We start from the raw sequence: 13,940 nt of genomic DNA on the forward strand, positions 1-13,940 counted from the left end.
TACACTGTTATACTGAGAAGCAGCGGGGCTCAGTGGCAAGAGGCCGGGCTTGGGGGTCAGAGGTCGTGGGTTCGAATCCCGGCTCCGCCACTTGGCAGCCGGGTGACTTCGGGCAAGTCGCTTCACTTCTCTGGGCCTCGGTTAACCCCTGCGTAAAATGGGGATGAAGACTGGGAGCCACACGGGGGACAACCCGATCACCTCGTATCCTCGCCAGCGCCTAGAACGGTGCTCGGCACATCGTAAGCGCTTATCAAATGCCATCGTTATTATTATTACGGGTTCCAGTCCCCGCTCCGCCGCTTAATAATAATAATAATAATAATGATAATGTTGGTATTTGCCAACTGTGTGACTTCGGGCCAGTCCCTTCACTTCTCCGGGCCTCGGTTCCCCCGTCTGTCAAATGGGGACGAAGACCGGGAGCCCCACGTGGGACACCCCGATGACCTCGTATCCCCCCAGCGCTTAGAACGGTGCTTCGCGCACAGTAAGCGCTTAACAGATACCGTCGTCATTATTACTGTTACCGTCAGACTGTCCTCTCCCAGACACTGAGCACGGTGCTCGGCACGCAGTAAGCGCTCAATAAATACCAGTGACTGGCGGTTATATTGTCAGAACGTCCTGTCCAAGGGCTTAGACCGGGGCTCCGCACGCAGTAAGCGCGACGGATAAGTAGGGCGGATCGCTGACGGGGGGAAGAAGGTGGGGAAGGGGGAGCAACAGGGCGCGCGCCCCCTTCTTCGCCCCCCCTTCCTCCTCCTCCCCCGGCCCCCGGCCCCCCGGGGTCCCCGCCACCTGCACACTGATGATGTTTCCTCCGTTTTGGTACAGGTGCAGCCGAACCTTCGGCAGCAGGACGTGAAACCAGGCGTCCACGGCGTCCAGGAAGTCTGCCGGGGGCGAGCGGGTTAATTAATAACGGTCATAACGCTGAGGGTGCGTGTTAATAATAACGTCGGGACCTGTTAAGCGCTTACTATGTGCAGAGCACCGTTCTAAGCGCCGGGGGGGATGCGGGGGAATCGGGTCGTCCCACGTGAGGCTCACAGTCAATCCCCATTTTCCAGATGAGGGAACCGAGGCCCGGAGGAGTGAAGTGACTCGCCCACAGTCCCGCAGCTGACGAGTGGCCGAGGCGGGATTCGAACCGCTTACTAGGGGCAGAGCCCCGTTCTAAGCGCTGGGGGGAGAGACGGGGCCATCGTGAGCGGCAGCGCGGCTCAGTGGAAAGAGCGCGGGCTTGGGAGTCGGAGGTCACGGGTTCGAATCCCGGCTCCGCCGCGTGACCTTGGGCAGGTCGCTTCTCGGTGCCTGGGTGACCTCATCTGTCAAACGGGGATTAAAACTGTGAGCCCCACGTGGGACAACCTCGTCACCTCGTATCCCCCAGCGCTTAGAACAGTGCCCTGCACCTAGTAAGCGCGTAACGATTACCAACGTTATCATGTCCCCCGTGGGGCTCCCGGTCTTCATCCCCATTTGACGGCTGAGGCGACCGAGGCCCAGAGAAGCGGAACGACTCACCCGCGGTCGCACGGCCGACGGTGAAACCGTCGGCATTATTATTCATCCCTGCTCTGCCACCCGTCAGTTGTGTGACTTTGGTCACCGGGCCTCGGTGACCTCATCTGGAAAAGGGGGATGGAGACCGGGACCCCCACGTGGGGCTACCCGAGCACCTCGTTACCCCCCCTCTCCCCGCCCCCAGCGGTCGAATGAACGGACGAATGACCGAGCGGGCCCCGTGGGGTCCAGACAGGCTCCCCCCGCATCCGTCCACTCACCCGGATCGGAGGTCCTCGGGACGACGTCGGCCTTGCGCAGCAACCAGGACGGGAGACCCCCCTGAGCCGGAGACGCCGGCCCACGTGGAGAGATGCAGAGAGACACGGGGCGGGGGGGGGAGAGACGGTGAGAACCCGCGGCGCAAATCCAATCGGCCGTCCCTCTCCGGGGCTCACCGGGCGCCCGAGGCCGACGCGCTCCCTGACCCGCGAGGGGCTTCCCGTCTACGGCCGGGGGCGCCTCGGGGGGAGTCGGGAGGGTCTGGGTTCTGATCCCCGCCGCCTGACCTCGGACGAGTCGCTTCGCTCGTCTCCGCCACGGTTCCCTCGTCTGTCAGATGCGGGGGGGTGAGACCGGGAGCCCCGCGGGGGACGGGGACCGGGTCCGGCCCCATAAACTGGTATCGCCCCGGCGCTCGGTACGGCGTCTGGCCCGCGGTAAGCGCTCTGATTCATTCCTTCGGTTGTATCTGTTGGGCTCTTACTGTGTGCGGAGCGCCGCATTCATTCATTCATTCATTCACTCATTCATTGACTTGTAATAATAATAATAACGTTGGTATTTGTTAAGCGCTTACTATGTGCAGAGCACTGTTCTAAGCGCTGGGGTAGACACAGGGGAATCAGGTTGTCCCACGTGAGGCTCACAGTCTTCATCCCCATTGTACAGATGAGGTCACTGAGGCCCAGAGAAGTTAAGTGACGTGCCCACAGTCATACAGCTGACAAGTGGCAGAGCTGGGATTCGAACTCATGACCTCTGACTCCAAAGCCCGCTTCCCGTGTGCAGAGCGCTGCATTCATTCATTCATTCATTCAATTGTATTTATTGAACGCTTACGGTGCGCAGAGCGCTGCATTCATTCCTTCCTTCATTCGTTCAATTGTATTGAGCTCTTACTGTGTGCGGAGCACCGCATTCATTCATTCAACTGTAGTAAGTGCTTCCAGTGTGCAGAGCACTGCGTTCATTCATTCGATTGTATTTATTGAACGCTCACAGTATGCAGAGCACTGCATTCATTCATTCATTCAGTTGTAGCAAGCGCTTCTGGTGTTCAGAGCACTGCGTCCGTTCAACTGCACTGATTGATAATCATGATAATGATGATGTCGGTATCTGTTAAGCGCTTCCGATGTGCCGAGCACCGTTCTAAGCGCTGGGGGAGATCCGGGGTCGTCGGGTCGTCCCAGGTGAGGCTCCCAGTTAATCCCCGTTTGACGGATGAGGGAACTGAGGCCCAGAGAAGTGACCCGCCCACAGTCCCACAGCTGCCGAGTGGCAGAGCCGGGAGTCGGACCCACGGCCTCCGACTCCCACCCCGGGCTCTTTCCACTGAGCCACGCCGCTTCCCACAAGTGGACCGTACCGAGCGAGCGCTCCGAGCCCCCGCGTCGTCCTCACCATCTCCCACTCGGCGCAGATGTAGGGTCCCGGCCTGAGGATGACCAAGAGCCCCTCGGCGGCCACCGCCTCCAGGAAGGCCTCCAGGTCCCGCTCGCCGGCGAAGTCGTAGACCCCGGGCCGCGGCTCGTGGTAATTCCAGGGGACGTAGCTGGAGGACGGAGGGTTGACGGGGCGCGGGGGAGGGGGGGGGCGGTCGGCGGGGCGGGGCGCTCGCCCGCCGGCCGCCCTTCTCTCGTCTCATTCAGTCGTATTTATCGAGCGCTCACCGTGTGCGGAGCGCTGGACTGAGCGCTCGGAATGGACCGATGGGTAACAGATAGAGACGGTCCCCGCCGTCCGCCGGGCGCTCAGGCTAATCGGGGGAGACGGACCGACGGAGGTCGGTCGGATTCTATCCGAGCCGGGCGCCGAGCCCCGTGCTAAGCGCTCGGGAGAGGCCAGGACGACGCTAAACGGACGCGTTCCCCGCCCCCGAGGCGCTGACGGTCCAGAGGGAGTCGGTGGGACCTGTTGGGCCCTCACTGGGTGTCACCCGGGTGAGGGGGCGGAGGCTGGGGGGGACGGATGCAGGGGACGCTGTCTGGACCCCTTTGGGGCTCTTCATTCATTCCCTTGTTCGTTCGGGCGAATTTGTTAATGATGGCATTCGATAAGCGCTCACTAGGGGCCGAGCACTCTTCTAAGCGCTGGAGGGGATACGAGGCCATCGGATTGGCCCCCGGGGGGCTCCCGGCCTCGGTCCCCATTTTCCAGATGAGGGAACCGAGGCCCAGAGACGCGAGGTGACTCGCCCGAGGTCACACAGCTGACAAGGGGGCAGAGCCGGGATTCGAACCCATGCGTTATCCCGGGCGAGTCACTTCACTGGGCCTCAGTGACCTCATCTGGAAAATGGGGATGAAGATTGGGAGCCCCGTGTGGCCTACCGCAGCGCTTAGAACAGTGCTTGGCACAGTGAGCGCTTAGCAAATACCAACATCATGATGATGATGATGATGATGATGATGACGACGATGACCTCTGACTCTCAAGCGCGGGCTCTTTCCACTAAGGCACGCTGCTTGGTCCTAATGACCTGCTGACCTTAGATCTCCCTCAGCTTGGTCCTAATGACCTTAGATCTCCCTCAGCCCTTAGAACAGTGCTTGGCACCTAGTAAGTGCTTAACAAGTCACTTAACTTCTCTGTGCCTCAGTTACCTCATCTGGAAAATGGGATTAATGGAGATGAACTGTGAGCCTCACGGGGGGACCACCTGATGACCCTGCATCTCCCCCAGCGTTTAGAACAGTGCCCTGCACATCGTAAGCGCTTAACAAAGGCCAACGTTATTATGATTATTAAATGCTATGATCGTCATCATTATTAGGAAGCGTTCAATAAATACGATTGAAGGATCGATGTGGACCACCAGGGGGCGCCCTTCGGCCCCTTAGCGCGGCTGGAGGCGGGGCCAGAGCGCCGCTCCCTTCTGGGCATGCGCACGTTAGCCGAGGCCCCAGCCCTGGCCACGCCCCCCGGGCCCAGACAGCATCGGGATTGGTCGAGGACGAGCGGGGGCGGAGCCGGATCGCCGCTCCCCTCTGCGCATGCGCCTCGGCCGCCCGCTGCGAAGGCGCCCTGGCCACGCCCCCCAAGACCCAGGCAGCATCGGGATTGGGCGAGGGCGAGCGGAGCCGGAGCGCCGCTCCCCCCCCCCCTTCCCGCGCGCATGCGCCCCGCTCGCCCGCGGCGACCCCTCCCAGCCCGCCCCCTCTGCGCGCACCCGCGAAGTCCCGAGCCCTGGCCACGCCCCCAGACCCAAGCAGCGTCGCGATTGGTCGAGGGTGAGGGGCGGAACCGGAGCCCCGCTCACCCCCATCCGCCCTCCCCTCGCGCGCCTGCGCCTCGGCCGCCCGTGGCGTCACCTCCCAGCCCGACCCTTCGGCGCGCGCCCGCGGAGTCCCGAGCCCTGACCACGCCCCCCCGGGGCTCAGGCCGCGTCGGGATTGGTCGAGGTCGAGCGGGGGGCGGAGCCGGATCGCCGCTCCCCTCCGCGCATGCGCCTCCTTGGCCCGCCGCGACCCGAGCCCCGGCTCCGCCCCCCAGGTCCAGGCGGCGTCGGGATTGGTGGAGGGGAGGGCGGGGGCGCGCGTGGGGAGCCGCGGGGGCGCGCGCGGCCGGTCCTTACACTTGCACGGCGTTGAGGCCGCTCATGCGCATCTTGCGGAGGCGGTCGGCCCAGAGCGCGCGCGGGACGCGAGCGTAGTGGACGCTCCCGGAGATGTAGCGGAAGGGGAGGCCGTCCCGCAGGAAGACGCCCCGGGCCCGGTCCACCGTGAACGAGGGGCCGCCGGCCTAAGGGGAGGGGAAAGGAGGGGGCGTCAGCGCGCCCCCACACCCGGCCGCCGCCCCCTCCCTCCCTCCCTCACCCCCCCCCCTTTCGTCATCATCCTCATGGGGGTATTTGCTAAGCGCCTCCTGTTTACCAGCGACCGTTCTAAACGCCGAGGTGGATCTAAGCCCATCGAGTGGGATGGGAAGCAGCGTGGCTCAGTGGAAAAGAGCCCGGGCTTGGGAGTCAGAGGTCATGGGTTCGACTCCCGGCTCTGCCCCTCGGCAGCTGGGGGACCGTGGGCGAGTCACTTCGCTTCTCTGGGCCTCAGTCACCTCATCTGTAAAATGGGGATGAAGTCTGTGAGCCCCCCGTGGGACGACCTGATTCCCCTATGTCTCCCCCAGCGCTTAGAACCGTGCTCTGCGCGTAGTAAGCGCTTAACAAATACCAACGTTATTATCATACGGACCCTGCCCCGCGTTGGGGCTCGCGGTCTTCGTTCAGTCGCATTTATTGAGGCTTATTGTCTGCAAAGCACTGTACTCTGCGCTTGGGAGAGGACACGTCATTCGGGCGTGTTTATTGAGCGTTTAGTGTCTGCGGGGCACTGTGCTGACGCTTGGGAGAGGACACCATTCATCCAGTCAGTCTGCGAAGCCCTGTGCTAAGCGCTTGGGAGAGGACACTTCATTCAGTCGTATTTACTGAGCGCTTACTGTCTGCAAAGCACTGAACTAAGCGCTTGGGAGAGGACACCATTCATTAACAGTCGTATCTATTGAGCGCTTACTGTCTGCAGAGCACTGTGCTAAGCGCTTGGGAGAGGACACTTCAGTCGTATTTATTGAGCGCTTACTGTCTGCAAAGCACTGTACTAAGCGCTTGGGGGAGGACACTTCATTCAGTCGTATTTACTGAGCGCTTACCGTCTGCAGAGCACTGTAACTAAACGCTTGGGAGAGGACACCATTCATTCATTCAGTCGTATTTACTGAGCGCTTACTGTCTGCAAAGCACTGTGCTAAGCGCTTGGGGGAGGACAAGATTCGTCCATCATTCATCCGGTCCTATTTATCGAGCGCTTATACCGTGTGCTGAGCACTAGACTGAGCGCTCGGAATGGACGATTGGGCAACGGAGAGAGACCCCAGGCCGGCCCAATAACGGGCTCACGGTCTAAAACGGGGGAGACGGGCGGCAAAACCAAACAAGCAGGCAGGCAGTGGAACAACAAACGGACACATTTCCCGCCCTCAACGATCTCACCGTCTTGGGGGCGGGAGGGGGACAGAGATGGATGTCAGTCAGTCAGTCAATCAATCAATCAATCAATCCATCCCCGGTTTATGCATACGTGCCGGCCGGGGGGGAGGAGCGAGTCGGAGCGGCCCCACAAGGAGGAGGAGGAGGAGGAGGAGGAGGAGGCTGAGATCCCCGAGGCCCAGAGACGGGAATTGGCTCTCCCGAGGGCAGCCGGTGGCGGGGGCGGGATTAGAACCCGGGACCTTCCGAGCGCCCCAGGCCCGGGCTGCAGCTGCTTCGGCTGCCCTCCCCCGTCCCTTCCCTTCCCTTCCCTTCCCTTCCCTTCCCTTCCCTTCCCTTCCCTTCCCTTCCCTTCCCTTCCCTTCCCCTCCCGGCCCGTCACCTGGCCGAAGCCGGGGTTCGGCGTTGGCGGCGGCAGGAGGACGGGCACCAGGAGGACGGGGACCAGGACGACGACGAGGCGGCGACCGAGCCCCAGCGAGGACGCCATGGCGGCCGGGCGGGGGGCGGGGGGTGGGCGGGGAAAGGACTGGACGCCCCCGAGGACGGGCCTCTAACGGACGACAGGCCTCTCACCGGCCCCGGGCCTTCGATGGACGGGAGTTGTCTGCTTTTCGTCCGTCCGTCCGTCCGTCCGTCCGTCCTCCCCCCATGAGACCGGGAGCCCGTCGTGGGGCAGGGCTGGTCGCTCTCTGTTGCCCCATTGTCCGTTCCAAGCGCTCAGTCCAGTGCCCCGCACACAGTAAGTGCGCAATAAATACTGTCGAACGAACGACTCCAGCCGAGGGCCTTGGATGGACCCCGGGGCTCTGACGGGACCCCGGGCCTTGGATGGACCCCGGGGCTCTGACGGGACCCCCGGCCTTCGATGGACCCCGGGCCTCCGACGGACCCGGGGCCTCCGACGGATCCCGGGTCTGTACCGGACCCCGGGCCTTTCACGAAGCCCGGGCCTCTGACGGGACTCCGGGCCTCTGACGGACCCCGGGCCTCTGACGGACTCCGGCCTCTGACGGGCCCGGGCCTTCGATGGACGGGACTCCAGCCGAGGGCCTCTGATGGGCCTTCGGGCCTCTAACGGACCACAGGCCTCCGATGGACCCCGGACCTTTGAAGGACTTTTGGGGAAGCAGCGTGGCTCAGTGGAAAGAGGCCGGGCTGGGGAGTCAGAGGTCATAATAATAATAATAATGTTGGTATTTGTTAAGCGCTTACTATGTGCCGAGCACCGTTCTAAGCGCTGGGGTAGACACAGGGGAATCGGGTCGTCCCACGTGGGGCTTGCAGTCTTGATCCCCATTTTACAGAGGAGGGAACTGAGGCCCAGAGAAGTGAAGTGACTCGCCCACAGTCTCCCAGCCGACAAGTGGCAGAGCCGGGATTCGAACTCATGAGCCCTGACTCCAAAGCCCGTGCTCTTTCCACTGAGCCACGCTGCTTCTGTCATGGGTTCGACTCCCGGCTCTGCCACTCGTCGGCTGGGTGACCGTGGGCGAGTCACTTCACTTCTCTGGGCCTCAGTTCCCTCATCTGGAAAATGGGGATTAAAACTGGGAGCCTCACGTGGGACAACCTGATCCCCTTGTATCCCCCCCAGCGCTTAGAACAGTGCTTTGCACATAGTAAGCGCTTAACAAATACCACCATTATTATTATTATTATTATAAGGATCCCGGGCCTCTGACAGACCGTGGGCCTCTGACGGACTCGAGGGCCTCCGATGGATCCCGGGTCTCTGACGGACTCCGGACCTTTGACGGACCCCGGGCCTCTGACGGACCCCGGGCCTCTGACGGACCCCGGGGCTCTGACGGACTCCGGCCCGATCGGCCCCGTCACCCTCGTCCGGCCCGGGGGGAGGCGGGCCGCGGAGGGGCTTGGGGAGACAGCACCAGCATCGTCGGATTAACGATAGTCACACCCGTGCTACTCGTTAAGCGCTTCTTTCTCCTCACGTCTCTCTCCTCCCTCAGACTGTCAGCTCGTTGTGGGCAGCCAATATGCCTGTTTATGGTCGTAGTGCCCTCTCCCAAGCGCTTAGTACAGGGGTCTGCACACAGTAACCGCTCGCTAAATGTAGCTGACCGACCGACTGATGTAAGGATTTATCCTGATTCTATTTATTGCTATTGCTATTGTTCTCGTCTGTCCGTCTCCCCCGATTAGTCCGTGTGCGCGTCAAAGGGCGGGGACCGTCTCTATCTGTTACCTATTTGTCCATTTCAAGCGCTTAGTCCAGTGCTCTGCACATAGTAAGCGCTCAATAAATGCTATTGATGAATGAACGAATGAATAAACGCTCAATAAATCCGACTGACTGAATGAATATCCGTCATTTGGAGGAATGTCGGCCTCTCCCCCTCTAGACTGGAAGCTCGTCGTGGGCAGGGAATGTGTTTGTTGTTCTATTGGACTCTCCCAAACGACTAGTCCAGTGCCCTGCGCATAGTAAGTCCTCAATAAAGCGCTCTAATCCCGTCTCTGCCGTTTGTCTGCTGTGTGACCTTGGGCGAGTCACTTCACCTCTCTGGGCTTCGGTTCCCTCCTCGGGAAGATGGGGATGAAGACTGTGAGCCCGGCGTGGGATGGGAATTGTGTCCAATCCGATTAGTTTGGATCCACCCCAGCACTTAGTAGTAATAATAATAATAATAATGTTGGTATTTGTTAAGCGCTTACTAGGTGCCGCCACTGTTGTAAGCGCTGGGGTAGATACAGCGTCATCAGATTGTCCCATGTGGGGCTCACGTTTTTGAATGCCCATTTTGACAGATGAGGTAACTGAGGCCCAGAGAAGTGAAGTGACTGTCCCAAGGTCCCACAGCAGACCACTGGCGGAGTGGGGATTAGAACCCACAGCCTCTGACTCCGAAGCCCGTGCTCTTTCCACTGAGCCACGCTGCTTCTCTAGTGCTAGTACAGTGCCTAGCAGATAGTAAGTGCTTAACAAATACCATTTTTTAAAAAGCCTGGATCAATATTTTCAATAGTATTTATTGAGCGCTTACTATGTGCAGAGCACTGTACTAAGCGCTTGGAATGAACAAGTCGGCAATAGATATTAATATTAACGTCTGTCTCCCCGCTCCAGACTGTAAACTCGCGGACAGGGAATGTGTCTGTCGTCTTGCCGTTTTGTCCTATACAAGTGCTTAGTCCAGGGCTCCGCGCACAGCAGACGCTCAATAAATACGACTGACTGATCCCAGCCCCCGCCCCTTGTCCGCTGTGTGACCTTGGGCAGGTCACTTCGCTTTGTCCGGGCCTCACTTCCCTCCTCTGTAAAATGGGGATTGGGACCGTGAGCCCCAGGTCCCATTTGCTTGTGTCCACCCCAGCGCTTAGTCCAGCGTGTGGCTCATAATCAGCGCTTATCAAGACCAGCAGCGTGGCTTAGTGGCAAGAGCCCGGGCTTGGGAGTCAGAGGATGTGGGTTCTAAATCTGGCTCCACTGAGGTCTGCTCTGTGGCCTCAGGCAAACCACTTCACTTCTCTGGGCCTCAGTTCCCTCATCTGTAAAATGGGGATGAAGACCGTGAGCCCCACGGGGGGACAACCCCATGACCTTGTAGCTCGCCCAGCGCTTAGAACAGCGCTTGGCACATAGTAAGAGCTTAACAAATACCATAATTATTCCGTTGCATTTATTGAGCGCTTACTGTGTGCAGAGCATCGGACTAACCGCTTGGAAAGTACAGTTCGGCAACAGATAGAGACGATCACTACCCAACGACGGGCTCACAGCTCGGAAGAGAATAATATCTACAATGATTATTAAATATTAAGAGATGCCATTATAATTATTATCTCTCCCCAGCATTATCTCTCCTGAAGCAGCGTGGCTCAGTGGAAAGAGCCCGGGCTTCGGAGTCAGAGGTCATGGGTTCGACTCCCGGCTCTGCCACTTGGCAGCTGTGTGACTGTGGGCGAGTCACTTCACTTCTCGGTGCCTCAGTTACCTCATCTGTAAAATGGGGATTAACTGTGAGCCTCATGTGGGACAACCCGATGACCCTGTATCTAGCCCAGCGCTTAGAACAGCGCTCTGCACATAGTAAGCGCTTAACAAATACCAACATTATTATTATTATTATTATTCAGCCTTGTTCTCACCTGTCCCGCCGTCGACCCCCCGGCCCACGTCCCGCCTCTGGCCCGGAACGCCCTCCCCGCTCAAATCCACCAAATAATCACAATTCCCCCTTCCAAGCCCTCCCGAGAGGTCACCTCCTCCGGGAGGCCTTCCCGGACCGAGCCCCCCTTCCCCTCCGCTCCTCCTCCCCTCCCCATCGCCCCGACTCCCCCCCTCTGCTCTCCCCCCTTCCCTGCCCCTCGGCACTGTGCATATTTGTATATGTTATTTATCCCTCTATTTGATTATTGATGTGTAGATCTTTATGATTCTATTTACTTATTTTGATGGTATCGGCGCCTGTCTACTTGTTCTGTTTGGCTGGCTGTCTCCCCTCCTTTTATTCAATCATTCAATCGTATTTATTGAGCGCTTACTGTGTGCGGAGCACTGGACTGAGCGCTGGGAATGGACAATTGGGCAACAGAGAGAGACCAGCCCTGCCCCACGACGGGCTCACGGTCTGAAAGGGGGAGACGGACGGCAGAACAAAACAAGTAGACAGGCATCAATAGCATCAAAATAGATAAAGAGAATTATAGATATCTACAAATCATGAACAAAATAGAGTAATAAATCATATGTACAAATATACCCAAGCGCTGTGGGACGGGGAGAGGGGAAGCACAGAAGGAGTAGGGGGAATGGGGAGAGGAGGAAGAGCAGAGGGAAAGGGAAGGTTCGGTCTGGGAAGGCCTCCTGGAGGAGGGGAGCTCTGAGCAGGGCTTGGCAGAGAAGCAGCGCGGCTCAGTGGAAAGAGGCCGGGCTTGGGAGTCCGAGGTCATGGGTTCGACTCCCGGCTCTGCCACTTGGCAGCTGTGTGACCTTGGGCGAGTCACTTCACTTCTCTGGGCCTCAGTGACCTCATCTGGAAAATGGGGATTAACTGTGAGCCTCACGTAGGACAACCTGATGACCCTGTGTCTCCCCCAGCGCTTAGAACAGCGCTCTGCACATAGGAAGCGCTTAACAAATGCCAACATTGTTATTATTATTGAAAGGGGACATTTAGACCGTGAGCCCGTCGTTGGGCAGAGAGTGTCTCTGTTGCCAAATTGTACATTCCATGCATTTAGTAGAGTGCTCTGCACACATAGTAAATGCTCAATAAATACGATTGAATAAACGGACCAACGGGGAAAGACGGACAACAGCTATCTGTTGCCCGATTGTCCATTCCAAGCGCTTAGTCCAGTGCTCTGCACACAGTCAGCGCTCAATCAATACAGCCCTCTGCTCTTTTCCCGTCCCCCTCCCCTCAGCACTGTGCATATGCGTATATATTATTTTTTCCCCTAGTTAGTGTGTTAATGAGGTGTCCATCCCCTTCATTCTGTTGATCGTGATGATGTCTTGTTCTGTCTTCTTCTGTTTCGCTTTGCCGTCCGTCTCCCCCGATTAGACCGCGAACCCGTCACTGGGCAGGGATGACCTCTCTCTGTTGTCCAAATCGTCCATTCCAAGCGCTTAGTCCAGCGCTCTACACATAGTCAGCGCTCAATAAATACTATTGAATGAATGAAGTAGCTTGGCTCAGTGGAAGAGCCCGGGGTGGGGAGTCTGAGGTCGTGGCTTCGAATCCCGGCCCCACCGCTGGTCAGCTGTGTGACTTTAGGCAAGTCCCTTCACTTCTCTGGGCCTCAGTGACCTCATCTGGAAAATGGGGATGAAGACTGTGAACCCCATGAGAGACAACCTGATCACCTTGCATTCATTCATTCATTCATTCAAACATATGCATTGAGCGCTTACTATGTGCAGAGCACTGTACTGAGTGCTTGGACTGGGCAATTCGTGAACCAATAGAGACAATCCCTGCCCAGTGATGGGCTCACATCCTCCCCCGCACTTAGAACAGTGCTTGGCACATAGTAAGCGCTTAACAAATGCCATCGTTATTATTATTCATGAACGAATGGTCAGCGCTGAAGAGAAGCTCCGCCACTTGTCACCTGAGTGATTTGGGGCAGGTCACTTCCCTTCTCCGGGCCTCAGTGACCTCATCTGGAAAATGGGGATGAAGACTGGGAGCCTCACGTGGGACGACCCGATGACCCTGTATCTCCCCCAGCGCTTAGAACAGTGCTCGGCACATAGTAAGATGAACGATAATAAAAATGACAATAATAATGATAATAATAATGAATAGAAGCAGCATGGCTCAGTGGAAAGAGTATGGGCTTGGGAGTCAGAGATCGTGGGTTCGAATCCCGGCTCTGCCCCTTGTCAGCTGTGGGACTGTGATCGAGTCACTTCCCTTCTCTGGGCCTCAGTGCCCTCATCTGGAAAACGGGGATGAAGACTGGGAGCCCCATGTGGGACAGCCCGATGACCCTGTATCTCCCCCACCGCTTAGAACAGTGCTCGGCACATAGTAAGATGAACGATAATAATAATGATAATAATAATGATAATAATAATAATGAATAGAAGCAGCGTGGCTCAGTGGAAAGAGTACGGGCTTTGGAGTCAGAGATCATGGGTTCGAATCCCGGCTCTGCCCCTTGTCAGCTGTGGGACTGTGGGCAAGTCACCTCACTTCTCTGGGCCTCAGTTCCCTCATCTGTCAAATGGGGATGAAGACTGGGAGCCCCACGTGGGGCAACCCGATTCCCCTGTGTCTCCCCCAGCGCTTAGAACAGTGCTCGGCACCTAGAGAAGCAGCGTAGCCCAGTGGAAAGAGCACGGGCATTGGAGTCAGAGGTCATGAGTTCGAATCCCGGCCCTGCCACTTGTCAGCTGTGGGACCGTGGGCGAGTCACTTCACTTCTCTGGGCCTCAGTTCCCTCCTCTGTCAAATGGGGATGAAGACTGGGAGCCCCACGTGGGGCGACCTGATTCCCCTGGGTCTCCCCCAGCGCTTAGAACAGCGCTCTGCACCTAGTAAGCGCTTAACAAATACCAACATTATTAGTCAGCCCTTAACAGATCCCAACATTCTTACAAATACCACCATTCATGTATTTAAATACTATCGAATGAACGAATTCTCCTTATTATCAAATGCTAATAAGGAATGATACGACTAAG

The 13,940-nt window shown here is 58.1% G+C and overlaps 1 protein-coding gene across 2 annotated transcripts in view; it reads right to left on the minus strand.

Moving 5' to 3' along the window:
* The window catches only part of GLB1L (galactosidase beta 1 like), a 19,456-nt gene extending 12,173 nt beyond the window's left edge, over window positions 1–7,283 (minus strand). For both annotated transcript variants that reach the window (XM_029064305.2, XM_029064297.2), the window contains exons 1-5: window positions 7,161–7,283; window positions 5,369–5,535; window positions 3,196–3,346; window positions 1,791–1,851; window positions 802–896 (exon numbers count right to left, since the gene is read on the minus strand). In XM_029064305.2, the coding sequence (XP_028920138.1) occupies window positions 802–896; window positions 1,791–1,851; window positions 3,196–3,346; window positions 5,369–5,535; window positions 7,161–7,268 (582 nt within the window). In that variant the 5' untranslated portion in view covers window positions 7,269–7,283. The remainder of the gene's footprint in view (window positions 1–801; window positions 897–1,790; window positions 1,852–3,195; window positions 3,347–5,368; window positions 5,536–7,160) is intronic.
* Between the last annotated feature and the right edge of the window lie 6,657 nt (window positions 7,284–13,940).

The sequence above is a fragment of the Ornithorhynchus anatinus genome, chromosome 1 (genome assembly GCF_004115215.2).
Source record: "Ornithorhynchus anatinus isolate Pmale09 chromosome 1, mOrnAna1.pri.v4, whole genome shotgun sequence".
NCBI classification, from domain to species: Eukaryota; Metazoa; Chordata; class Mammalia; order Monotremata; family Ornithorhynchidae; genus Ornithorhynchus; species Ornithorhynchus anatinus.